At 44.4% G+C, this 27735-nt stretch overlaps 2 protein-coding genes across 6 annotated transcripts; both read left to right on the top strand.

Moving 5' to 3' along the window:
- The first annotated feature begins 103 nt into the window (after positions 1-103).
- On the top strand, positions 104-13567 carry Znf2 (zinc finger protein 2). Of its 5 annotated transcripts, none has more exons than XM_052723893.1 (7): positions 104-459; positions 549-611; positions 1846-2464; positions 6305-6353; positions 6754-6880; positions 9290-9403; positions 9866-13567. In XM_052723893.1, the coding sequence occupies exons 4-7, from the start codon at positions 6321-6323 to the stop codon at positions 10855-10857; spliced, it is 1266 nt and encodes a 421-aa protein (XP_052579853.1). In that variant the 5' UTR covers positions 104-459; positions 549-611; positions 1846-2464; positions 6305-6320; the 3' UTR covers positions 10858-13567. The 5 variants fall into 5 exon arrangements, with proteins under 5 accessions (XP_052579853.1, XP_052579851.1, XP_052579854.1 ...); XM_052723891.1 differs by having other exon boundaries at positions 1846-2486; XM_052723894.1 differs by having other exon boundaries at positions 1846-3416.
- A 539-nt stretch (positions 13568-14106) lies between these two features.
- On the top strand, positions 14107-26267 carry Znf892 (zinc finger protein 892). The gene is made up of 5 exons (XM_052723889.1): positions 14107-16704; positions 17387-17475; positions 21851-21953; positions 23033-23119; positions 24903-26267. The coding sequence occupies exons 3-5, from the start codon at positions 21869-21871 to the stop codon at positions 26147-26149; spliced, it is 1419 nt and encodes a 472-aa protein (XP_052579849.1). The 5' UTR covers positions 14107-16704; positions 17387-17475; positions 21851-21868; the 3' UTR covers positions 26150-26267.
- The last annotated feature ends 1468 nt before the right edge of the window (positions 26268-27735 follow it).

Genomic DNA, 27735 nt, shown 5'->3' with positions numbered 1-27735 from the left:
CATGGACCACAAAGCAAACCGAGTCAGGCTCAGCCACGGACAGCTTCGCGGGGGTCCTCGCGCTAGGACCCCAGGCAGGGGCGGGGAGAGGGCGGGGCTGGCTCTGGTTCTCATCTCCGGTAATGGCCAAATCCGTCAGATCCAACCAATGGTTGGCGTGTCCTGAGAAAGTCCATTCGTCCCAGCCAGGAGACAGTCTGGGAACAGCAGGAAGGATGCAGAGAGTGAATGAGACCAAGTTTAGGAAGTTCGTACCTGACTCCAGAGAAGACCTAAAGCTTATTAAACATTACGTTGCCCGTGATTTCAGACTCATTGGTGTACTCTTGGTAGAGGTTGTTCCCACACGCATGTCCAGCCCTAGGCCATGTTTTTTACCTCACCTGGTCATGGCTTTACACTATCCCTGCTTACCCAAACGAGTCACATATGATGGTCCTGGACTCCTCCTCTGAAAAGGTAAGCCTCCAATAAACTATTTTTAAGGTGCCCTGGTCACAGTGTTTTGTCACGGCAATAGAAACTAACACTGTGGTTTTCTTCATTAGCTTCTTCAGCATATCTTCGAAGGCTTTCTGCCTTTCCTGAGGGCGATGGTTGTCAGGCAAGGTGTAAGTATTTGCTACCTAATATTTTGGTCATGATTTGAAAACATCTGGAGATTCTGGGCGAGTCCAAAAATGGGGGAGAATTGCTTGTGAGAGTGCCTTGGCTACTTCTCAAGCCTTTCCAGCATGGACCGGAAAGGCTTCAATTCACTCAGCGAGGGTATCCGTGAAGTCCAGTAGGCAAATGAAGACTTGGCAGGTGGGGAGCTCAGTGAACGACATCTCTAAATCTGTCGTGGGGTAGTGACCATGTCTGTGCATGGTCACAAAAAGAGATTTTTCTGAAGCACATGCAGCCCCTGGTAACTCGGGAATGGAATAAAAGAGTCCCTTTCCTAAGAATAGGAGATTGTGTGTTTCTCCTGACCTTGCCCAACCAAAGAATCATGGAGCTACTTTACAAGCTTGCCTGACCAAAGACTCATGGAGCTACTTTACAAGCTTCCACTGAAGACTTGGAGAACATAGTTGAGGATTTCCGTATGTAGCCATCCTTCAGGGTTACAGAGGAACCCTGTCACAGCTGCCCTCCCCACTGCCTTAGGGGCAGACTGAGGCTTACAAGGTATCCTTGATATAGGGGAAAGGGGCCAACAAAAGCTAGGCACCAGGGCTTCGACCTTGGCAGTCTAGTGATCTAATCCATTCCCTCCATTGACAAGTGAGTCGTCCCTTTGGTGTGCCCTGTAGCAGACATGGCAACACTGGGGAGTTTCTGAATGGCATACATGAGAGACAAAACCTGTGGTCAGTATTTGATGGAAGCTCTCTTGGAGTTCGGTAAAGCTCTTTCCTTCAGGATAGCAGCATGGACATGTAACACCAGGGAGGTATGTGGTTACTTAGTAGAAGAATTTCCTTCTTTGCTAATTCTATGTGCATCCTTAAGAAAGATTGATATTGGAGGTGTCTAAGTAATAGCCGAAGAAATCAAGTTCTTAGGAGAGTACAGATAGTGATCCAATGGCCAATTGAGGACAGTTATTGACCCTAGTTTTGGGGGGGGGGTTGTTTTGTTTTGTTTGTTTGTTTGTTTGTTTGTAATGTGCTGTTGAAGAGCCTATCCCTCTTGGGAAGCCCGGTGCCAGGACTTTCTTAGGGATTGTTCCTTGGTATGGATTTGGGGCTCTCATTTAGTTTCTCAGAGACTGGCCTGGCTATTTTTTTAAGTGCTGCAATCCATATTCTGCAGTACCCTGTTAGTTCCAGAAAAGCCCTAACATGTCTCTTATTTCAGATATCCTGGGGCTAAATGAAGATTCAGTAACTGACTTTTTTGTCTCACAAGTTGAGTCTTTCCCTGGAAACTCTGCATCCTTTTTGTGCTACAAAGTTTAAAGTCTGTACAGCTGGTATCGTCTGAAGCAGTAGAAAGGAGGTCATCCTCAAACAGGATTGTGGTTACAGAGTTGAGTGTAAATTCCCCGAGGTGCGGACCAAAATAGTGAAAACTGCCTAAGAATTCTTGCAGGACGACAGCAACAGGTGTGTCAAGCATCTGGGACAGTCCACTGAAAGATGACTAAGAACTGGGAACCCTGGCTTTCGGAAAAGATAGGCACGCTGGCAAACCAGAGACAGGACCTGTGCTGTCTTAGGACCCTCCTCCTCGCTGGTCTCTGGGTTTAGGAGCCCACGCACCCACACAGCCTGGTCCCATCCGCTTCAGCACCACGGATCTGGAGTGCAAGCTTGTGCAGTTTTTTTTTATATGCGTCATCTTAAGGCGCGCCGGCTGTCGAGACTTCTGGGAAATGGAGTCCATGCGAAGGCAGCCCATTGATTGGAGCCCAGAAGCGGAAGACCATCGCGCAGGCGCACTGCCTTCCCGACCCGAGGCGGTACGGCGTTCGCAGGTACCCAGTACTCTTGCGGAAGGTGAGGGCTGCGGGTCTAGGTCTTCGAGATGCCGAGTGGACGCAGCGGCGGAGAGAAGGGAACCCTGGGGACTTGGGAGGACTAGTGGGCGTGACCTGATGGAGCTAGCTTGCGCGAGAGCCTGGGAGGGAGAGTCGTCCCTCCCAGTGTGCGTAGGTTCCTTAGGGCATAGACAGGGCTACCAGTGTCTTTGTGGTACGCCCACTGTGTGCCAGAATCCTGTACTTCAAAGTTGGAGGTCCCAGTCTTCCCCCGTCTTCCTCTAGTTCTTTCCTCCCTTCATGGGTGCTTCATGAATGTAGGTGGTACCGACCCTAAATCTAGGGGTGCCCACTCTATTCTCACCCAGTCCCCCCAGAAAACGTCTCACGTTGTGTCTTTTGCTCCTCATCCCCAGCCTGCGCGGGAATGTCCTGACGTGAGCTTAGGGTGTTCGTAGAGGAGGCCGGATTTGAGGTGAAGAAAACCCCAAAGGAGATGGCAAATGACTTCAGGCAGATTTGAGATGATTTTGACTAGAGTGCACTGTCACGGAGTAGTGGAAATAAAAGTGAAGGAACTGTATTGAGGCCAGACAAGACCCAGAGTGTCAGGGTAAGACCCACCAAGCAAGGTATTGTGTGGTCTTAAATGAGATCAACACAAACGAAGTTTTGAGGAACAGTTCTAGAAGTAACATTCTGATCATCATAAAGTCGAACATCCCAACTTAGGACCAACCACCGACACCGACAACCATCATATGTCTAGAAGTCCGTGTGATGACCAGTTGTCTATTACTCCATTGAAGTTGTTTGCAATTTACCGGTGATCTTTTCCCTAGTTTTTGTTTTTACATTTATTGCATTTGAGATACGGCCTTATTTTGTAGCCTACCCTGGTAATAAGCCAGCAGATCCTGCTTCAGCCTTCCAAGTGCAGGCATTACGGGTGTATGTCATCATACTTGTTTTCCATGAAGCTTCAGTCATGCATATAAAGCTTCCCAAAATGTTGGGATGCGTTTCGGGATTTTCTATTTTAGTCTAAAGATCTGCTTAACTTTGTGGCTATCTTTTGATGAAATAAATTATAACATAGAAGTAAAAGCTTCCAGGCAGACTTTTTCAAATTCTGCCTCAGCCTTTTACAAAGTCTGAATACCCTATAGTCCCTCTCCTGATGTATGAGGATGGGATTAAATTATCCTTATTAAAAGCACTTAGCAAGAGCCTCAGGAGAGCAAGTGCTCAGCAATACTAGTTAGGGTGATGTTTCATAGCGCTCCATTGTGTGTCTAGCCTGTAGGCAGTAAATTATTTAATCAAGTTTCCTGTTGTAGATGCTTAATAGAGTTCACATTTTAGTTGCATTGTTTAAAGACTAAATGGGATGATGTATGTAATTGCTTAAGAAGCTGGCTGGCAGAGAACCTTCAATAAAGATGTGTTGGTGATGGTTAATTAAAAGCTCTGTAACTATTCTCTTTTATTTCTAGAATAAATTCCTAGAAGAGAATTGGCCAATCTGAGAATGTCTGTGTTTGAAAACCCTTGCTATTCATCACAATGCTCTTTCTAAAGTACATATCTAATGAGGACACAACCATGCTCAACACCCCCCACCCCCAGCTCCTTTTGATGTAGTTTGACCTCTGCTGGTTTCTCCAGGCTCATCTTTTCTCCAATATTGCTCCTGACTGACTTCCTCTTATCTAATTTCAGTAGTAATCCTTTATGTGATAAGGATCTGCCTCCTATTTTTACTCAAGGTTTTCCTTGTCTATAATGTTCCTCCCTCACAGCAAAACTGTAGATCCCTATTTGTGCCAAGAAAGCTGCAGCATTTCTCCCTCAATCCTTCCTCCATGGGCTTGGGGAGCCTCTTCAAAGCCCTGACAGCTTGCCCTGCATCTCTTTACATACCATCCTATAATAAATGTTTCTTTGTTCTTTGTATAAAGCTGTTGCTCGTGGAGGTCAGGGAAAGTGTCTTGCAGGGTTTGTGCTTGATGTAGTTGGTACTAAATAAATGCTGATTAAGTAGGTAGATGAATGAATCACAGGGAGTGGTGATGTATTCCTATGGCTGCAATAAAGTGGTCAATGAGCCACAGATACACATATTCTCTTCCTTCTCAGAAGTGTGCATGCTATCTCCCCACCCTACCAGGAGTTCCCCTAATTTTTGCTTTCACTGTTATTTTAATTAAACTCCTTTTATAGGGGAAAGAGTTGATGTGGTGTTTCCTATGTAGCTCAGGCTGGCCTTGAACTCAGTATGCAGCAGTCTTACCTCAGCTTCTTGAGTGCTGAGATTCCAAGTATTTGCACTACCACACCCAATAGGCTCTAATTAGACTCTGAATTGTGAGAAGGTGAGATGCATTTAGCATCTAACTTACAAGAAGGGAGATCAAAGAAGATAAATCTTCTGGAAATCCAAGGATAAGTAAAGCTGCAGTGTGTGGGAACTGGAGCTCTCTTCCTTTCAGCTTGAACCTGTGTGAGCACCAGTGTCTCACCACTAATGTGAGAGCCACGTCCATTGGTTCTGTCTCCTGGTAACTGCTCCCCTGGTCCCTGAGGCAACTTCAGTACCTCTTGATGTCTTTTTGACTCATCACCTGCATGCTGTCCCAACACTTTAAAATTCATGGTCACTAAGAAGGATGTCATCTTTTCATACCAGATCATTTCTGTCACAGTTTTTATTAACTGGACACAAACTTAGGCATACTTGGGAAGAGAGAATCTCAATTGGGTTGCCTCCCTCAGATGGGCCTGTGAGCATGTTTGCGTGGGGTATTTTCTTTCTTTTTTCTCAAGACAGGGATTCTCTCTGTAGCCCTGGCTGTCCTGGAACTCACTCTGTAGACCAGGCTGGCCTCAAACTTTGGGAACTCAGAGAGATCTGCTTGCCTCTGCCTCCCAAGTGCTGGGTTCAAAAGCGTGCGCTGCCGCCGCCGCCACCACCAGGAGGATGGGGCATTTTTTTTAATTGCCAATTAATACAGGCAGGCCCAGTCCATGTGGATAATGCCAGCCCTGGGAAAGTAGGCCTGGGCTGTATGAGAAAGTAGCTGAGCAAGCCAGTAAGCAGTGTTCCTCCGTGGTCTCTGCTTCAGTGTCTGCCTCCAGATTCCTGCCTAGGCTTCCCTTGGGAATGGACTGTAACCTGTGGGCCATATATAAATCCTCTCTTCCCTGAGTTGCTTTTGGTCAATGTCTCCTCAGAGCAAGAGAAAGCAAACAAGGATGTTTCTAGTAGGTCAGTTAATTTCTCACTAATTGCTAGTTACTAATTGGTTACTCACTGATTTTCCAGTTGTGATATGATCAGTGTGGTTCTAGAAACGAGATGAAGAGTCTTATAGTATCAAAGATGGATGCTTCATTAGCAAGAGCTGTAAATGGAATGCTACTCCTCTAAAGAGGCCATAGTTTTTATTTATCTTATCCACATAGTCATTTGTAAAGTTGCTTATGGTTTTAGCTCATTAAACATTCAGGGCAACATTAAATGTGAATATATAAATATCGTGTGAATCTTGCTATGTTCTGACTCTTGGGAACAGAACTCTGCCCTGAATGGTACAACAGACACTGCTGTGGTTCCCATATCCATGGCTTTTGTTCTAACTCTGCAGTGAGCAGAGAGTGCCCTTGGTCTTGCTTTCTTTGCTCTTTGTAAGGTGCTGGGAATGAAGGTGGCTGCATTGCTCACTGGTATATGGGGGGGCCTTGCCACGTGGGCCAGAAGACCCCAGGACTGCTCGTTCTCATACCTTCTCTCCCCCCATACTTTTTCCTCACTAGTCCTCTGTTCTTCCCTACCAGGACAGCATAGGAGGGAATGGCCACTGTGTCTCCACCTACCAGATGCCAGGTGAGGTGGACATTTTTATTTCTGAACTACTATTATTTGATGCCAAAATGTAGTCACTTTTCTTTCTTTATCCTGAGTGTCTTCCTTTACAACCCTCCACCCTTTGGCCAATGAAGGGCTCCAAAGTAAGATGACCTTCAGCACCGTGAGCTTGTGGCTTTCCCCAAAGCTGACAGAGCAGGCCTGCCTGGAGGACTCTGGAATCAGTGGTTCCGTCCTGACTGTCCCTTTGGTGCAACCAGTTATGGACTGAGAGTCAGCCCCCACACACCAAGGAGTGTTGGGTTAGGCTGGAGTTTGCGGTCCATGCTGTAGAGCACCCAGAGTTAGACCCTGTCTCAAGAAAAACAAAACTGACAAGAAAGAAAAGGGTCGTAAGGGGGTGTGGTTGTGTTTTCAGACGTCGGTGACATTTGAAGATGTGGCCGTGACTTTCACAGATGAAGAGTGGAGGCATCTGGTCCCTGTGCAGCGGGCACTCTACAAGACAGTGATGCTGGAAAACTATGAGAGCATCATCTCACTGGGTAAGGAGGCTTGCTGTGAGCAGTCAGAACTTGTCCCAGACCAGTGTGGGTCACATGGGCTGGGGATTGCTACCTCTTTGACCCCCCACCTGAGTTCAAAGCCACCTGACAGACTAAAGCACCAAAGAAGGCGGCTTTAGGTGCGTAGCTGGCGACCCCAGCCCTGGACAGGTGGACTGCCCTGGTGTTAACAGCACTGGACAACCACAGGCCTGCTTGTTCAGCAGCTTGCCTCCACAATACAGAAGGCAGTCTAGAGGATAGGGCAGAGTATGGACCTGGCTGTCCAGAGGCAGCAAGCAGGAGTTAATGTGTCCAGGTTTTCTCCTGGCATGCCAGCAGGTAATGTCCTCAGTTCCATCCGTTAGACAAGGAGCCATCTTGGTGAGAGGAGATGCCTATCATTTCGTGGAAGCCAGAGGAGGACAAAGAAGTGCCCCTGTGAAAAGGAGACAGGTCATCAGAGAGGTGCTTGATTTTGAAAATTTGTCTTAATGATAATCTTAGATACCTATAAAAGGCACTTTGTAACTATATTTATGTGACAAGGGGGAAATTAAGAGCTGTTGTTAATGTCAACTGTTAGTGAAGTAAAGTGAAGTCCCTACAGGTAATAAGGAACTCCCAGAAGCTTCCAGAATAAGAGGCTGAAGCCAAGCACAGCGGTGTGTACCTGTAGTCTTGGCCACTCTGGAAGCAGGAGTACACAGACGCAAAAGCAGGTAACAGTCACAATCATGCTGCAGATGTGTATCAAAAAGCCAGGCCGGGCGGTGGTGGCGCACGCCTTTAATCCCAGCACTCGGGAGGCAGAGGCAGGCGGATCTCTGTGAGTTCGAGGCCAGCGCGAGATCCAGGAAAGGCGCAAAGCTACGCAGAGAAACCCTGTCTCGAAAAACCAAAAAAAAAAAAAAAAAAAAAAAAAAGCCAGTATTGGGCTGAGGACGTAGCTAAGCGGTAGAGAGTTTCCTAGCATGTGCAAGGTCTTCAGTTTACTATATGGACACACACGCACACACACTCATGCATAGGTCAGCACCTTCTGAATTATCTTAAACAGGTCAAGTCATATCCCAAACAGAACAGATTGTTTATTTGGCATCAAGGAAGATCCTGACCTTTTGTCAGGGGCTTATATAGAAGTATGGAATTCCTTAGGTCAGAGACCAGAAGCCACAGGAAGGGATGGGTGTGGTCAGTCTGCCAAAAAGGGAACCAGTACACACCAGACTGATGCTTCTCAGGCCCAGGACTAGCATACCTGTCTCCCTTATCTCCCAAGGCGGAACCCTGTGCATGGGGAACTTAGAGCTCAGGTGTTTCCAGGAGTGGGATCTAATTTTGTTCATATGGCTATGGATATGATTGCTTCTAGAAATTGATCCAAAGAATGTCATAGGATTGCCAATTCATACAGCACGCCAAGGGACAGTTCCCGTACTATTGTGTATTAATAGCAAAACATTAAAAATAGTAAAATGTCTGTCGATAGGGATTTCCTAAATTATTTATCCATACAATGTACTGTCATATAGCCATGAAAACATTGTAGAAAATCTGTGCTAAATAAAATTAATGTTTTAAATTTACTACATGAAAAGAACTTCAGTTTACAAGTCAGCAGTATTTCCTTATTCGATTTTTTTAAAGTTCTTATAACATTTCATTACATTTCTTCTTTATTTACTTGGGGCATAACATGTGCAAGAGCATGTGTGTGGAGATGGAAGGACAACTTGAGGGAGTGGGTTCTCTCCTTTAACATGTGGGTTCTAGGGAGTGACCCAGTTCAGCAGGCCTGGTGCACCCACTAAGACATCTCACCAGCCCCCCAATATCCAGTCTTTAACACGTCACATATAAGGCCTTTCAGCATCAAAATGAGGAAAAATAAAGAAATATCAGTAGAAGGCATGAAAGGTGATTTTCCTTTTTACTTGAAGATAACTCTAATTTTCCTACAGTGAATACAACCGACTTGTTTCCATAAAAGCAATATACTAAATATGAGCAAACAAACAAAATTGAGTTCCCTCTTTATGCTTTTTCAGTCAAGATGATCCTTTTTTTTTTCTTATACTCACCTATGGAGCCAAGAGACTCTGTGCTGCCAGTGTCCAGATGGAGAGCTTCCGTAGGCTGCTGTGAATTGAGGAGGCTTTTGTGGGCACTGTCCTGGTGCCTGGCGTTGGTGGGCACTGTCCTGGTGCCTGGTGTTGGTGGGCACTGTCCTGGTGCCTGGCGTCTCTTCCTTTCAAGAGCCTCAGTCCAGACCTTCCCTCAGCGGTGTCTTGGGTCTGCGTTCTGCATTTCTGGAAGGGTCTAGACTTAGATGCCAGGATTAAGTTTTGGAATGGTTAGGCATTTTCATCACAGCAACCACCTGCCTTACGTTTTCTCCATGAGCAGGGCTTCCTGTGCCTCGACCTGATGTGATTCTTCAGTTGAAGAGAAGGGACGAGCCATGGACACAGGGTCGTCATGGGTCTGAGGAGAAAGAATGGCCAGAGAATGTCTCTCTAGGTAACCAAATTTGTTTGTTATTTGGGTATGGAGGAATATTAGGGGTCACCCTTTTCTCAAATTCAAGTTGTCTGTTTGCATGTTTTCTTCCTGTTACTCACCAATTCTCTGGTTCCCCCTTCTATACATCAACATATTAGTTATCTGTATTCATCAGCTTGTTTCTCAGAATTGTCACCTTGCCTGTGTACACCTCTTTTATTTTTATTGGTCTCCCAGGTCTCTGTTCAGCCCACCCTAATTAAGCTATTGCCTCCACTCCCAGAGCTGTTCTCCTGTGTTCTGAGAAGTCTGTTGTAACAGCCCTTCCCTGCCTCCTCCTTTATTCCCAAGCCTTAGGCTTTCCCAGCATGTAAGGCCATCTGGGAAGTGAGCTGTGCTGTGACCAAGTATTACCTTTACATCTGCCATTGTCCCCCAGTCCAGAGAAGAAACTGCATCTGCATTTTCTCTTTGTTGCAGACTGGGAGACTAAGCCTGAGACCCTAGCTGCTTCAGAAGGAACACTGAGAGAAAGCCTTAGAAGGCCAAGTCCTCTCTGCCCTAAACTTGAAGTTCAAGCACTAGCAGGTGGGTTGGAACCAGAAAAGGAAAGTCCTAAAGCAGACACTGGCAAGAAACCCCTTTCCTCGGACAAAAGCTTGCAGCGAAGGTCAGCCCCATCCAAGAAAATCCTCCCTAAACACCAGGACCAGGAGTGTAGTGACTGTGGGAAGACCTTCTTTGACCATTCCTCACTCATCCGCCACCAGAGAACTCACACTGGCGAGAAGCCCTATGACTGTCCTGAGTGTGGGAAGGCCTTCAGTCACAGGAGCAGTCTCAGCAGACATCTGATGGCCCACACAGGAGAGAGCCCGTATGAGTGCAGTGCATGTGGCAAAGCCTTCTTTGACCGTTCATCCCTAACTGTGCATCAGCGGATTCACACAGGAGAGAAGCCTTTTAAATGCAGTGAGTGTGGCAAAGCCTTCTTTGACCGATCATCCCTTACTCGCCACCAGAGAATTCACACTGGGGAGAGTCCCTATGAATGTCAGCAGTGTGGGAAAGCCTTTAGCCAGAAAAGCATTCTCAGTCGTCACCAGCTGATCCACACTGGCAGGAAGCCATATGAATGCAGTGAGTGTGGGAAAGCGTTCTATGGTGTCTCCTCCCTAAACCGACACCAGAAAGCGCATGCTGGGGAACCACACCATCAGTGCAACGAGTGTGGCAAAGCTTTCTTTGACCGCTCTTCTCTCACACAGCACCAGAAGATACACACTGGAGACAAGCCATATGAGTGCAGCGAGTGTGGGAAAGCCTTCAGCCAGAGGTGCCGGCTCACACAGCATCAGAGAGTTCATACAGGGGAGAAACCCTTTGAGTGTAGTGTGTGTGGAAAAGAGTTCAGCTTCAAGTCCTCAGTTATTCAGCATCAGAGGCGTTATGCCAAACAAGGGACAGACTGACCAGGGGAGAAGCGTGAGCTACGCAAAGGGCCTTCCTATAAACTTGGTAGGTCTCCCTGTCATCTACAAACCCAGCATTTGCTCATTCTATCTACTCTGGCTGCCCTCATCGGTCCCACCTCTGCTCCACAGTGTCTGAGTAAACAGCATATCTACTGTGCTACAGAACTGATGTGGAGTGCAGAAACTAAAACATGAATCTCCAGATTCAGAATTTTGGACAGAGGCTGGGTGTAGCTCAGTGATAGAATCCCACCTAGTAAGTATGCGGCCTGCTGTTCCATCCCCAGCACTGAGAAAGAAAGTTGGAGAGATTGTCAGACAGCAGGATGGATGTTAGGAGGGAGTCTGCAGACATAACCTTAGGAGAACATAGGTCCCTTGTCACTGCACTTGAAATAGCTGCAGGCTGTTACAGGGGGGAATGTCACAATTATGCGAGAAGACCATTTTCTCCAGAAGTTTCTATAGCTTTTAGTCCTTCAGAAGCTTTTTGGAACACAGACCTTGTTCTCTTGTGCCCTAGCATTTAGCCCTCTTAATACTGGTAGTAGTGGTAGCACTTAACTAAGCACTTATCTTGGGGTAAACACTCAGCAGAGAATTTTGGAAGGGCTAGACTGACTGATCCTCTAACTAAACCTGTGAAACAGGTCCTTTTGCTGTCTGACTTCCACAGATGAGCACAATGAAGTTTAGAGAGATTAAGTAATATACTCTGGGTGACACAAGGTGAAGCCAGGTGTCTTAGCTACTTTTTTATTACTGTGTAGAGACATGATAACCAGGGCAACTTATAAAAGAAAGCTTTTAACTGGGAGCTTGCTTACAGGTCCAGAGGGTGACTCTGTGACCATCGTGGCAGGGAGCATGGCAACAGATAGGCAGGCATGGTGCTGGAGCAGTAGCTGAGAGCTCACATCTGATCCACAAGCAGTAGGCCAAGATATAGGGACAGACAGACAGACAGACAGACACACTGATCTTGGCATGGGCTTTTGAGACTTCAAAGCCCACCCCCAGTGACACACCTCCTCTAACAAAGCCACACTCCCTAATCCTTTCTAAACACTCCACCAGCTGGGACCCAAACATTCAAATAGCCTGTGGGGGCGATTCTCATTCAAACCACCACATTCCACTCAAGGACAAGATCAGCTGGTCCTCATGCTGTGAAACAAGTCCTTTTGCTATCTGAATTTCACAGATGAGCACGCTGAAGTTTAGACAGATTAGGAACATACCCTAGACAACACAAGGTGAAACCAGGTCTTTAGTATGGGTCTGCCTTCAGTGTTTCTATTAAGCATGCTCTTAACTTTTGTCTTATAATTTATATACCTGAATTGTCTTCTCAACTGGATTGTAAGCACTTGTAGGTGTGATTTAATAGATCTCTGAATCTTACACAGTGCCTTGCAAACATTAGGTTGCTCAATAAATGTTTATCTAATGAATACCAAACGTATTCAAACCCTGCTTGGGTCCACCTTCTGAGTTTTCACAATCCAGCCTATAGCATCCTAGTAGTCACTTCCAAGTTCTGTTTCTTCCTTCTTCACTGCTCAAGAGATCTATACTAAGCTGTGGTACAGTAACAAAGAAGCCTAGGTAAACAAAGACCTGTGTCTCTCATCTGGTGTGTATCATTCTGTTCATTCAATGATACCAATCTATACCACATGGGACCCACACATTACGAATAAGGAAGAAAGCTAAAGAATATTCTTATCATCTTGGTGCCAATCCAGTTGCAATCCACACCTGAAGGGTAGGGACACAAGCAGGCACCTTGATATTTGGATGACACTAGAAGCCACTACGTTTTGCACATCACTTAGCTTAGTCTGTGTGAAAGCCACGTGGCCCCTTTCTGCCCATTATTCCAGATCCAACATAGCTCTCTATATAATAAAATATCTCTGGATATTTAAAATCTTCTTTAATACACTCCCCCATCACCAAACTTCAGATCCTGGGTGTTGCAGGATATTTGATCACACTGTGAAACTTGGAGACTGCGTTAATAAAGTTAACTTAGAGCAGGGGGCAGAGCCAGTGATTAGTTGACAAGAATTAGCCATAGAGCATTTGGAGGACCTGGGAAGATGGATACAGACACACACAGGAAGTAGGGTGGACTTAGAGATCCACAGTTCTTTTTGTTTTTGGATGGTATGGAGAGAAGTTATCCTGCTGGGTCTCCGGCCAAAAAGAAAGTTCAGCTGGTTGCTTCTCTGATCTGGCAGGTTTTCACCCCAATATCTGACTCCCAGGTCTTTATTGACTCAGTAAATAAAACAACTTAGATAAAAGCAACACCTGAGTACCCAAATGCATCTATTTCCTAGGTGAAACTCTGTATTTTTATTGTATTAAAGGTCAGATATGAAGCAACCTTGACTTTGGGAATCAGTATTCCCTTTTTGCAAGGTAAGGTCTGGAAAAAGTCGTTGTATTCCAGTTGATCAAAGTGGAACTGAGAGGAAGCAGAATTGCCAAATAGTCCTCTCCCATGCTACTAAACATAAATTTATTTTGGTCTCTCTTAAAGCAGAAAAGTGTCAGGGAATACATTGTATGTGTGTATTTATGTAATTTATAAGCAGCTTAAAAATACCACAGGGATTGTGTGTAGATAATACGTAATGTTTCATAATGTCAAGTAAAAACTAAAGGGACTATTGGCACACTTGTCTTTTGACTCTGAGAGTTCTGCGTTTTTCCTTGTTTGAATAAATTGAGTATGAGTATTGTATTTGTTTAAGATACTGCCGTTATCAGTGAGATCAGATTGGGGCAAATCCAGAATCCTGATGGACTTTTGGGGAAAGTGACTGAAAACGGTGGGGAGGTCAGTTCATAGCTTCCTTTTGTAAAGTTGCTCTGCACTCCCAGAGCAACAGCAATCTCTGGGGCTTGTAAGACCCTGCCGTCAGCCCAGGCTACTGGTCAATGAGTTTGCAACCTGTGGTCACAAGCTGTGCAGACCCTCAGTTTCTCCTTCGTTGTTTCCCCTTTATAGCCCACAGCTACTACCTCCCATACCCAAAGACAGCGTTTACATCTGACTTCTTTTTATTTATTTGTTTGTTGGTTGGTTGGTTGGTTTGTTTACATCTGACTGACTTTTCTTTTTACTTTTCTTACTTTTTCTTTTTTTTTTTTTTTTTTTTGGCGGGGGGGAGTAAGTGATCGGGCCTGGTTTATTGATATCGTGGAACTCCTAAGAAGCACTTTTTTTTTTTTTTGGTTTTTCGAGACAGGGTTTCTCTGTGTAGCTTTGCGCCTTTCCTGGAACTCACTTGGTAGTCCAGGCTGGCCTCGAACTCACAGAGATCTGCCTGGCTCTGCCTCCCGAGTGCTGGGATTAAAGGCGTGCGCCACCACCGCCCGGCCACAAGAAGCACTTTTGTTCTCAGCCCACTGACAGGAAGAGAAATAATGAGAAAAGGGAGTTTTAGTCTAAGAAGCATTAGATCTAAGATTTGGCCATTATATTGAAGAAATGACATTGGACATTATGGTTTGTTCCCAGATACATGGGTAGATCAAATTTTTTTCTTCTGTAAATATAAACTGGCTATCAAATTGGCTAGTTTCCTGTAGGAAGATAGGTGAGAATACACTAGCTGAAGATTCACCATCTACAGAGTCCCAGAGCTCTTGTAGGTATATTGTGACAGTTATATATTGTTATATATTATATATATATATACTTATATAGTTATATATGTGGTTTTATATATATAGTTATATATCATTATATAGTTTTATATATACATAGTTATATATAGTTATATATTATACATCGTTATAAATTGTTATATATATAGTTTTATATATATATAGTTATATATTGTTATAGTTCAGGGGAGAAAGTAGCAAACTACCATGCATGTAAACCCTAATTTCAGTCATTTATCAGCAGTGACCAAGAGGAGGCTCTTGTCCCCAAAGAACTCTCAGCACTGAAGTTCTGGTATACAATGTGGGCAAAAACCATAATGATACCATTGTCAGGTATAGGTCAGGGGAACCTGGTAACATCTGTTTTAGTAGACACAGTTGTTTTGGTTATACAACTGGGCCATGGTCTGGATCAAGGAAAAGTCTTGCATGTGGTGATGTTAAGGGTCTGGGGTTGCTCAGAGATTTACCATGACAATAAATAAACTTTAATAAGGAGAGGCTTTTGATTTAAGATACTGGAGTCCATGTGGGGCCAGGACTGCACCTGAGAGCATTCTCAAGATGCAGTACCTAGCTATAACAGCCCAGGGCTTATAAAAGCAAAACTCACAAGATGACATATATTTTGTCTACATGTAGGCAGGGTCTAGTTTTCAACATAAATGTCTTGCAGTTGTCCTAGTAATCTTTTTTAATAGAGTAAGCAAGTTTGATTACAAAAGCAGAAATAGCAGTTACTCTTGTGACCTACCATCTTGCTAAAACAGCAAATTTTACAAGATCAGTCAATTTAAGGGCAAGGGCAACTGAAATGATCCATGTGAGCTAGTTATTGACAATCACACTAATTAAGCCAATTAAAAGTTTTGAGTTCTGGGCTGAAGATGGCTCAGCGGTTAAGAGCACTGACTGCTCTTTAAAGGTCCTGAGTTCAATTTCCAGCAACAACATGGTAGCTCACAACCATCTATAGTGAGATCTGATGCCTTCTTCTGGCCAGCAGGCATATATGCAGTCAGAACACTGTATACGTAATAAATAAATACATCTTTTAAAAAAAAAAGTTTTGAGTCCTTTTGTTAATGGCCAGACAAAGAGTGAGCTTGTGCCTCTGAAGTCTCTTGGTGTCCAAGCTCAGGGGTATAGCGTTTTTTAAAGACAAAACCACAACAACATCAGTGCTGGCGGAGGGGGATGTTAATGTTACATTACTGAGGGAATCCGGGCCTAGTAATATCTGCTTTCTTTGTAGAGTTCAGCAGTATCTTCCAGACACTACAATACATCTGGGCCATGGTCCAGGTCACGGACAGTCCTAAAAGCATCACCAACGTGGATGTGGCTGTTGCGGGTGAGAGGCTGAGAAGTGTCTAGGCAGACACAAAGTTTGGACTTTAGTCATTTCACAAGTATCAGTTCCCAGTTACAAGCTTTGGCACAGTGGATAAAAGTGCCTGCAATCAAGCTGGACTCATATATAGACAACTACTCTGGCAAGTTGTCTTTTGACCGCCACACGCACTTTGTGTCATATCTCCAAATAAATACATAAATAAATAAATGTGCTTTTAAAATTTAAAAAAAAAGTGAATGCTTGGTCCAAACAACCCAGTAGGGGATGCATCCAGGCATTTCCCCTTAAAGCGGAAAAATGGGCAGCCTGCACGGGTAAGAGGCGCGATCCTCCAGGATACAGTCACCCAGAACGAGGGTCCCGCGGCACGCGGTTTGGTGCGCTGAGAGCACAACGCCTGCGTGGAGGGACGAACTGGAAACAATGCGGGAACATGTGCATGGACCGTAGAAAAGTGAGAAGGTTTAACGCTCGTGCAGGAGTAGAGGGCGCCCCCGCGAGGTCCTCTGGGAAGCGGCGTGCGGAGTCGAGGTGCTATGTGCAGAGGAATTCTGGGAGTTGTAGTTCAGTTGGGCAGCCAGCTGGCGCGGCTCTGCCCAGGGCTCTCAGGTACCTCTGCAGGCGGTGAGAGGACAGCTTGGCATGGAAGGCCAAGCCCGGTTCCCCCCGAGTTTGCGGAGCACGCTGAAGGATCCGGGTGCGCCCTGCTTCTAGCTGCACCCTAGCGGCGTACTCACGCCCTTCCCTGGCGGTCAGCAGGGTGCGGGCGGTTAGACAGCCTCGGTGGAGCCCGGTCCAAGGTGAGGCGCTGTGAGTAAAGCGGAGGGAGCCCGTGGCTTCCCGTTTCTGGGTCCCACATTGGGGTTCTGAGGGAGAGCCAGCTACTTCATCCATTGGTCATCTCGATGACGGGCAGCCAGCCCTCCCTAAAACCCACCACTTTGACAATTCGGCTTCTGACACCGACTTGCTTTTGTCTTCGCGGGAACTCTGTAAGGAAAGAGACTAACCCATTTTGGATTTGAAAACTCCCAGGTGTTATTTAGAATTCTTTTTGCTTGGGTTTGGGGTTTTAATTGTTTTGGGATTTTAAATGCTTTAGATGTTTCCACACAAATTGCATCTGAAAAGTCAGTGAGTGGTCAAAAAGAATAAAACTAATTCCGTCTTCATTCATCCCTTGAGCCTGGAGAACAACAGAGATGAATCATTAAGTGAGGCACAGGTCACGCACAGAGATCTTTATTATTTTGACTAAGCAGATGAAAGAGAACTATATATTTGTATAATGTATTCAGATTCTCATAGGAGAGTTCTACTGTAGTAAGTGCAAAGGTGTACAGGAGGAACCTGAGATAGAAACCCACATTAACTGTCTTGTATCGGGGGTGTTATGGGATTGTTCCCTGTATTAACTTTAGGCAAGGTAGCTAGTGCCTAGGGGCTGGACTAATTGCCGTGGCTCCTGGTCTCCACTTCTAGGCTCCCTTTCTGAGGACTCACCTTCTCCCAGTGCTGGAAAACCAAAAGAAAATGGCATAACCAATGTGTTCCCAACTCTCGGGACTCAGGTAAGTCTATAGGTTCTTTTCTTCGCATGCATATGTTTTCTTCTCTTCTTAATACTTGCTCTGCCCTATTTGCCAGACCACTGGGGTCATCCTGAGAGACTGCGTAATGAACCTTACAGGAAATGTTCCTCACTTAGAACTTTCCTTCCCAGTATTGCTTCTTGGCCATCCACTTTACTGTGCATGTTCTAGCCACTCACTACTGTAAATGGCCATGTGAAATGCAAAGTCACATGCCCTGTCTCATGGTGCTTGCTGAAGCAGGAGACTATAGATACATAAACAGCATGAAGGAGTGTGGGAGGCCAGCTCCCACCTTTTAAAGGATGCGAGGAGAGAGGGATATGTTGCTAGAGTTTTCCTGCCTGGCCCACAGTCAAGACAAATCTCTCTCACCTGCCAGTCCCACAGCCACTCAGACCCGACCAAGTAAACACAGAGACTTATACTGGTTACAAACTGTATGGCCATGGCAGGCTTCTTGCTAACTGTTCTTACAGCTTAAATTAATCCATTTCCACTAATCTATACCTTTCCACATGGCTCGTGGCTTACCGGCATCTTCACATGCTGTTTCTCATCGTGGCAGCTGGCAGTGTTTCTCTGACTCAGCCTTCCACTTCCCAGCTTTATTCTCCTCCTTGTCCCGCCTACACTTCCTGCCTAGCCAATGGCCAATCAGTGTTTTATTTATTGACTAATTAGCAACACATTTGCCATACAGAACATCCCACAGCACTTCCCCCCTTTTTTTTTCAAAAAGGAAGGTTTTAACCTTAACAAAGTAAAATTACATATAATTTGGGAATTTGGGCGTAGCTTCTCTTACTACTTCCTGCTGGAGGGGGGCGCTGTATCTTATGGGGATACAAAGAAAATTTTAGAATTATAGAATAGTCCATGAGGGTGTATCGTCTGAGCCAGTTGCCTTCAAATCATTCTGGATGTTGGATCATCTGGGCCATGGTGTCATCGGAGACCTTTCAGGGGGTCTTGGCTGGTCAAACCTGATGTATCTTAATCTGGAACAAATCCATAGCCTTTGGCTTTCTGTGGAAACAAAAGCAGAGTTTCCTTTCCAAAGCAACATATCCTTATATCCAAATTTTGAAGTCAAGGTACCTTTAAAATATACATTTTGGCATAACTCAACAGCTTTTACAATCAAATGTTTTTCTGCAGTTAAAAGTCCCAAAGACAACACAATGCAGATTCTCTGTGTAATATCCATTTTTACGTGGCTTATTTTTTATACTACCTTTACTGTCTCTTTAAAGACTTTATTTTTTAAAACTATGTATTTGTTTCTATAACTCTATATATCATCTTTTTTGTCTCTTTCAAGCCTACGTATCTTTCATACACATTGTAAACTATTACATCTGAATCTGTCTTATTGTGAATCTATTGCCTTAAACTGCAGCAGCTGTGGCTGCTGTCTCCACCCACCTCAGCTTCCCAACATGGCTACGTTTACCACCAGCTCTGGGAGCTATCGTGGGTCTATGCTTTTATCCAAGCAGCGTGTAGCCCAGAAACCTCTTTTTTTTGTTTTGTACCTGCAAAGGCTAAATCCACCACATAGCTTAATGTGCCACTTGCAGAGGCCTCATTCCCGCCATACTGCAGGTCGAGCGCGCATGCCAGGAACCCACAAGTAGCTCAAACCGGCAGCTGCCGCTCATTTGAGAAAGACAATTAGGAACTGTTTTTAGCTCCATTTTAGAATCTTTTTTCTCAGTTTTTAGGTGGAAACTCTTGCCACCACGTTGGACGCCATTTGTTGCTAGAGTTTTCCTGCCTGGCCCACAGTCAAGACAAATCTCTCTCACCTGCCAGTCCCACAGCCACTCAGACCCGACCAAGTAAACACAGAGACTTATACTGGTTACAAACTGTATGGCCATGGCAGGCTTCTTGCTAACTGTTCTTACAGCTTAAATTAATCCATTTCCACTAATCTATACCTTTCCACATGGCTCGTGGCTTACCGGCATCTTCACATGCTGTTTCTCATCGTGGCAGCTGGCAGTGTTTCTCTGACTCAGCCTTCCACTTCCCAGCTTTATTCTCCTCCTTGTCCCGCCTACACTTCCTGCCTAGCCAATGGCCAATCAGTGTTTTATTTATTGACTAATTAGCAACACATTTGCCATACAGAACATCCCACAGCAGGGATAAGAAACTTTTAGGTAGAAAGATAGCAGAGAGGAGAAAGACAGAAACACAGGATAGCTTCGGGAGGACCTGGATAATCCAACAGCCCTGTCGGTCTCTTCAAAAAGGCTTTTTTATAACAATGCCAAGGGGCGGAGGGGGGGGGGAAGACCTCCCCCTTGCTAGATCAAAGCACACCACACAGCCAAGTGTAGACCCTTCCAAACGCCTGGTAACCACACCCATGGTCAAATCACCCCTTACGCAGCCCTGCTGGGTAAAGAAGGCTCAGCCTCTCAGACCCTGAGTAAGTTCTCACTAGGAAACCCCTGTGGGTCTCTACAAAGGAACACATTTATAAATCTGTATTTTAAATGCAGGAATTATTGTCTCTGACAAGTTATTAATGACCCTGGAGGATGTCCATCAACTAGACTATTTGAAAGGGGTTTAAGATAAAAGTTCACTTTGAAAAACCAAGGAAGGTAGTTGGCAGTTGGAAAATAGAATACAGGGGTATTTCAAGAGAGAAGAGCTTTGTTTGGAGGGAAGGTGTCTATAAGTGATTGGAGAGATCAAGGAGTGTGTGTCATTGTGGGATGAGGTAATGTCTAAAGAGGATGTGTTATATAGCCAGACCACAGGGGAAAAATCTATACTGTGTCTTCCTCCAAAGCTGCATAGGCCATGTGAACATTTTCAGAGTCCCAGCAATAGAAAACGTGCCATAACTGATTAGAAAGAAATAATAAGGATATCTCTGTAGACTCTGGAAGACTGGCAGTCCTTTTCATACCCAGCTTCTGGGAAACATCAAACCAGGTATATAGTTGCCGATGGTGGTAGATGCCATAAAACTTCAGTTCAGAGGGCTGGAGAGAGGCTTAGTGGTTAACAGTACTTGCTATTCTTGCAGGGTACCTGGGTTTGGTTCCCAGCATCCACATGGCAGCCCACATCTTTGTCTATAACTCCAGTTCTAGATCTGACATCCTTTACTAGCCTCCTCAGGCACTGGGCACACACATACATATATATATACATATATATATATATGTATATATATATATGTCATCAAAATACTCATGCATAAAATTTAAAAAGAAAGCAACGAGACAATCAGACATGAATCCTAAAGTTTTTTCTATGCATGTGACTTAAGGGAAGAGAGTGAGCGTGACGCTGCAACCCAGCAGGCAAGGCTGTCTGTGGAGGAAAACCTAAGTGAGATCTGGTGTGAGTAGCGATCAGGTGAGAGCTGGTGTGAGTAGTGGTCAGGTGAGAGCTGGTGTGAGTAGCGGTTAGGTGTGATCTGGTGTGAGTAGGAGTCAAATGTCTGAAAGGATGGAGCAGGGAAAGCCCTTGGAACAGGGAGCGGCATACACCAAGCTGCACAAGGCAGTGTGACACACATTTCCAACAGCTGAATGGCAGCCACCGACCGGGGACTTAGAAGGATGAGTGCAGGAAGAAGAGTCAATGTGGGGCCAGGCCCTGCTTATCAGTGCTTTGTGGAAAAGGACTGGAACATTTGGGGAACTTCATGATTATTTGAGTTTGAGTAAATCCATATTCTGTGGCACATGCAGCAAACATGTTTGTTCATCTATTTATTTATGTAGGTTTTTTTGAGACAGGGTTTCTCTGTGTAGCCCTGGAACTGTCCTAGAACTCCTCTGTAGACCAGGCTGGCCTCGAACTCACAGAGATTAACCTACTTCTCCCTCCCTAGTGCTAGGATTAAAGGCGTGCGCCACCACTGCCTGGCAAGCATGTTGATTTTTAACATATAATGGACTGGGAAAGAAAAACTAAAGAGAGAAGCACTTTCTCCTTTGTGAACTCCCTGTGTTTTAAAAACCATACTGCAAAGAAAGTGTGATACTTTTGGGTCCTCTCCCTGAATACATAGTAAGCAGCTCCACAGTTCTTTAAGTCAACAACACAGAAACTAGAAACTCCTTGCCTTCGAGTTTTGAATTGGAAGGTGCTGCCAATAGGTAACAGGAATTCTGATGCAAAATGACAAAAAAAAAAAAAAAAAAACCCAAACCTGTGGAGCACAAATATGCCAAAGAGTCTTAATGTTAAAAAGGATGTGAGAGTCATTTTGTCTACCCTTCCTGTCACCCTCCTCCACTATCAGTGGTTCTTTCTGGGGGTGGGGGAGTCTCTGGCTAGAGGCCATTAGTAAGCATTGGTGTATTTGGCTTTTCAGGACTTGCTGATCAAGAATATGGCTGAGGCTCTCACCCAGTGGGGAAAGCTGAACCCTTCTCAGGAAGATGTGCCTAAGAAGCGCAGGAATCTGGTTTTGCTGGGTAAGGATGGTGCCTCTCTCCCTGTGAGTTACCTAGCTCGGTACCTTACTGCCCGGGTTTCTAGGAGCTCTGAGGCTCTTAGTTCCAAAGATTCTTAGTCTTTGTAAGTCCTGACAGAGCCCCTGCTTTTTGTTTCTGGTTCTACTTTCACTACTTCTAGAATTATTATAGCCTATATATTATATACTATAGTAAGTACCCTTTTCTACTCCCTAGGCAAGGGTGTCAAGACAAAGCTCTGGTAAAGAAACTCTTAAGAGAATAGATATTTATTTTTATAGTGAGGTTAAAAAACGAGTGATTTAATGGTTCTGAACTCAAATAAACCCTCTGCTGGCTAGTTTTATGTAAACACAAGCTAGAGTCATCTGAAAGGAGGGAACCTCAATTGAAAAAATGCCCCCCATAAGATCTGACTGTAGGGCATTTTCTTAATTAGTGACTGATGAAGGAGGACCCAGCCCACTGTGGGTGGGGCCGTCTTTGGGCTGGTGGTCCTGGGTCCTATAAGAAAGCAGGCTGAGCAAGCCATGAGGAACAAGCCAGGAAGGGATGTCCTCTGTGTCAGTTCCTGCCTCCAGGTTCCTGTCCTGTTTGAGTTCCCATCCTGACTTCCTTAGGAGATTAATAGTGATGTGGAAATGTAAGCCAAATAAACCCTTTCTTCCCCAAGTTGCTTTGGTTATGGTGTTTCATCACAGCAATAGTAACCCTAACTAGGCCAAACCCATATCAACTTTTCTACCTTCTTCTTTTTCTTTTTTCTTTTTTAAGATTTTTTTATTTATTATGTATACAGAAGAGGGGGCCAGACCTCATTACAGATGGTTGTGAGCCACCATGTGGTTGCTGGGAATTGAACTCAGGACCTCTGGAAGAGCAGTTGGTGCTCTTAACCTCTGAGCCATCTCGCCAGCCCCGTTTTCTACCTTCTTCTAAGCACTGTTGAAGAAATCCAAAACTGGCCCCTCCCTGCTCCCTTTCTTCTCTCCTTCTTCCCCATTCCCCACATCTTTCCTAAAGACCAGGGAGCCATCAGGGCACTCTTTACCAGACCCCTTTCCTTTCCTTGTGAACAGGGCTTCCAATTTCCAAACCTGATGTGATCTCTCAGTTGGAGCATAGGGAAGAACTGGAGAGGGATGTCTCAAAAGCAGCCAGTCCAGGTGAGTGACTCTTGGAGACAGTGGGAATATAACTCAGATGGTCATGTAAATGCTTGTGGAGGAGCCTGTTGGGATTGCCTCTACCCATGGAAATGCCACACGGGTAGTGCAAAGGCCATCAGGCTGTTAACTATCTCTGCCCCCCAGCCTTCTGGGCAAAAAAACAGGCTATACATCTTTCCCTTTGAAGAGACAACCCTCTATGTTTAATACTCCTGGTTTCCCTAATGCATATCTGTGAGCGCAGAGACCTTTGTGCCTCCTACATTACTTGACTGTCGTTTTTCACATGCTGTTTTATATTTACAGTATAGTGATTTTTTTTTCTGTCTTAGTCCACTGATTATTGGTTGGTTTCTGTGTTTTCCCTATACAAGCAGAGGTAGCATGGCATCGTGGTTCGGGGTACAGACTTTGAAACCAGTTTTCTGGGTTCAAAGCTGATCTTAGGTAATCAGTATTTCTGTGATCTTTAAAGAGTGGGTTACCCTCTTTGTGAGTCAAGTGTTCCAGCTGTAAAACGACAGCTCTTCACTCACTGTGATGAGGTTCAAGTAGGATAGAAAGTGTTTAAACTGCACCCCCTATATGCTAAGCAAATGAATGCTATTGATTAACTATGGTATTTTTTTTAATGATGTTGTGTTACTTCTGTCAAGATGGATTATTACAATAGATTACTAGCAAATTTATATTTCTTTGGCCATATCCTTGTATAATTGAAGAAGCATTGTTTTCCTGGGTTCTTCAATGAGTTGCTAACTTTTCCAATGCTATATTTTTTCTACATGTGAATTGGTAGAGCCATACAACATTGAATACTAGCTTCTAGAATTTGTGTCTTATTTTGAAACAGTGACAACCAATTTGTGTGTGTGTGTGTGTGTGTGTGTGTGTGTGTGTGTGTGTGTGTACTTGTAAGAGGACTGATTTTGAAAGATTAGTTTTTAGTCACAATTAGGACATAAGAGCATGGGAAAAGATTAGAGCAAGAAGGGAAGCTAAAGATGGTCTTTCTTCAGGGACGTAGTGAAGGGCTCTGTGAGTACAATGAGTCTGTGGGTACAATGAATCTGTGGATACAATGAGTCCGTGGGTACAATGAGTCTGTGGGTACAATGAGTCTGTGGATACAATGAGTCTGTGGGTACAATGAGTCTGTGGGTACAATGAGTCCGTGAGTACAATGAGTCCATGGGTACAATGAGTCTGTGGGTACAATGAGTCTGTGGGTACAATGAGTCTGTGGGTACAATGAGTCTGAGTCTGTGGGTACAATAAGTCTGTGGGTGCAATGAGTCTGTGGTACAATGAATCTGTGGGTACAATGAGTCTGTGGGTACAATGAGTCTGAGTCTGTGGGTACAATGAGTCTGTGGGTACAATGAGTCTGTGAGTACAATGAGTCTGAGTCTGTGGGTACAATGAGTCTGAGTCTGTGGGTACAATGAGTCTGAGTCTGTGAGTACAATGAGTGAGTCCCTAGAGGCTTTTTATTAGCTCATCCATGTGTCCTCCAGACCCTGTTTTATTTCTGTGTCATTCCTCGAGTCCCCACTGCTTGGCCTTGTTCTGTCACTATTCTTCATTCCCTACCTTGCTGACTAAAGCAGTGTTGGCTGGCTTCTCACCCCTTCCCTTTTTGCAGCATCTTTTCTCAGTCAGCCATTTTTTCATGTCCTTTCAACAGTGCAAGACTCTGAGGACTTTGCAGTTTCTATGTTTTCTGCAAGCATTTTTTGTTTGTTTTGTTATTTCTCTTTGTATGTAATTTGTCTTTCAGAGTGGGAAACAGTACCAGAAAGCAAGAAGCTAACTCAAGAGAAGCATTTTTCTGAAGAGGAATCATCCCCTGGAGTGTTACTGGAGAGTTTTCCAGAGGAAAGGTCCAGGGACTGTGAAGACTCTTTAGAAAACCAGCAGGAAAACCATGAAAAACACCCAATACGAGAGCTGGTCCCTCAGAAGAGACTTTCTGTGAAGAGAAGCTACCAATGTGATGAAATTATGAGAAATTTTAGTCAGTGGTCATTACTTGTTCAACACCAAGGAGAGAGACTTCATAATTGTGGTTTGCCTAAGAACTTTAAAAATTCAGCTGTGATTAAACAGGGGAAAACTTGTGCAGGAAAGAAACCTTGGAAATGTAACGAGTGTGAGAAAGCCTTCAGTTACTACTCAGCCTTCGTCTTGCATCAGAGAATTCACACAGGAGAAAAGCCCTATGAATGTAATGAATGTGGTAAAGCATTTAGCCAGAGCATACACCTTACTCTACACCAGAGAATTCATACTGGAGAGAAGCCCTATGAGTGTCATGAATGTGGGAAGGCCTTCAGTCACCGCTCAGCCCTTATTCGGCATCACATAATTCACACTGGAGAGAAACCCTATGAATGCAGTGAATGTGGGAAGGCCTTTAATCAGAGCTCATACCTCACTCAACACCAGCGAATTCATACTGGAGAGAAACCTTATGAATGTAATGAATGTGGGAAGGCCTTCAGCCAAAGCACATTCCTAACCCAGCATCAGGTTATTCACACTGGAGAGAAACCTTACAAGTGTAATGAATGTGGCAGAGCTTTCAGTGACCGTTCAGGCCTTATTCAGCACCAGAGAACTCATACTGGAGAGAGGCCTTATGAGTGTAATGAATGTGGGAAGGCCTTTGGCTACTGTTCAGCCTTGACTCAGCATCAAAGAACTCACACTGGGGAGAAGCCCTATAAGTGCAGTGCCTGCACCAAAGCCTTCAGTGACCGCTCAGCCCTTATTCGTCATCAGAAAACTCACACTGGAGAAAAACCCTGTATGTGTAAAGAATGTGGAAAAGCTTTCAGCCAGAGCTCATCTCTTATGAAACACCAGAAAACTCACACTGGAGAAAAACCCTGTATGTGTAAAGAATGTGGAAAAGCTTTCAGCCAGAGCTCATCTCTTATGAAACCCAGAAAACTCACACTGGAGAAAAACCCTGTATGTGTAAAGAATGTGGAAAAGCTTTCAGCCAGAGCTCATCTCTTATGAAACACCAGAAAACTCACACTGGAGAAAAACCCTATATGTGTAAAGAATGTGGAAAAGCTTTTAGCCAGAGCTCATCTCTTTCTCAACATCAGAAAACTCATGCTGGAGGGAAAAACAAGGCATATGGACAAGCCTTCAGTGAGCATTCAGTCTTTGGCCAACAAAAGAAAATCCATACTGGATAAGTGTATTACATTCAAAGTGAATTTTTTTTGAGCATTTACCATATGTTATGAGGGCTACAAAGAAATTTAAGATGATTATCTTATAAGTTATTGAGGCATCTGCTAATGTGGGACATAACTCACTTAGGCTATGAAAGGAGGTTTTAAATTTTTTAAAAGTCATTCTTTTTTAATAATTTATTTGTATTTTATGTTCATTGGTGTTTTGCCCACATGTAGGTCTGTGTGAGGGCATCGGATCCCCTGGAACAGGAGTTACAGACAGTGGTAAGCTGCCATGTAGGTGCTGGGGGTTGGACCTGGGTCCTCTGGAAAAGCAGCTGGTGCTCTTAACTGCTGAGTCATCTCTCCAGCCCCGAGGTTTACATTTTTAAAATAATTCCTGGATGGAAGACACCAAAAGGAAATTCTCTTCTAACGTCCTAATGCGTGTGTGCATTGCCACATGCTTGAGAGTTGGATACAGCATTGTGGGAAGAAGACATCTTACTCGTGCTAGATAGTCTCTGAACACTGAGGAAATAAGTTCTAAGGAAACACGTGGTCATTTTAGGAATAGAAATAAAAGACTGAGAATTCACAATGAGCGTGCCTAGGATCCGGAATGGTAGAACTACTGTCCTTCAGCCTTAAGCACAAGAACACAGAAGAAGTAGATGGAAAGGTCAGGGGAAAGAGTTGAGGGGTGATGGGTGCAGTAACTTAGTGTTAACAACCAGAAAAAAATAGTAGACTTGACGGCTGCTCTGTTCAAAGCTCATGTGAGGGCAACTTTCCCCTAAAGCTGAGGACTATTGGCAGGGAGGCCTGCTTCTGTGCTTCTTGTCTATCTAGCTTTTAAGATGTATGTATACTTGGAATCATTTTAATTCCAAGGCTGAAAACTTACAGCTTAGTTAGTTTATAAAAGAGACCTTTGGTATGTTCAGTGTGTTTTAAACTATTTGAATTACCTAAGAATATTCATTTATAAAGATTTACCTCAATCATAAGTAGCTTGTACCTTGCATTTTTTTAATGCCATAGAAAATGTAATTGTAGATTTGCACTAACATTGCATTAATTGTGAGAGCCTTGAGAAGACTGATAGGCTTGCCTTTCTCCATTAAACTCTTGGACTAGTGGCAGGTGACTTTGAACATACACGTTTTTAATTGAAAAGGCGAAGGTTAGTATTGGAAGCACCATTTGAATGTGGCTATTTTACCTTCAGGTTTCGCTGTGCTGTGTCTCGGTGTGGATTACTGTTTTGTAGTTGTTGGGCTGCTTCAATCCATAGGTTTAGAAACTTTGCCAAACGTGAGGATTTTTCAGCCTGGTGCCATTTCTTCAAAATAACATTTTTTTAGCCCACTGTCCTACCTGCTCTCCATTTCTGGATTTGGATGGCTGAACAGTTAG

This window comes from Peromyscus californicus, unplaced genomic scaffold, assembly GCF_007827085.1.
Source record: "Peromyscus californicus insignis strain IS unplaced genomic scaffold, ASM782708v3 Scaffold_7__1_contigs__length_154581171, whole genome shotgun sequence".
NCBI lineage: Eukaryota > Metazoa > Chordata > Mammalia > Rodentia > Cricetidae > Peromyscus > Peromyscus californicus.
This window is presented reverse-complemented; position numbering and strand designations above follow the sequence as displayed.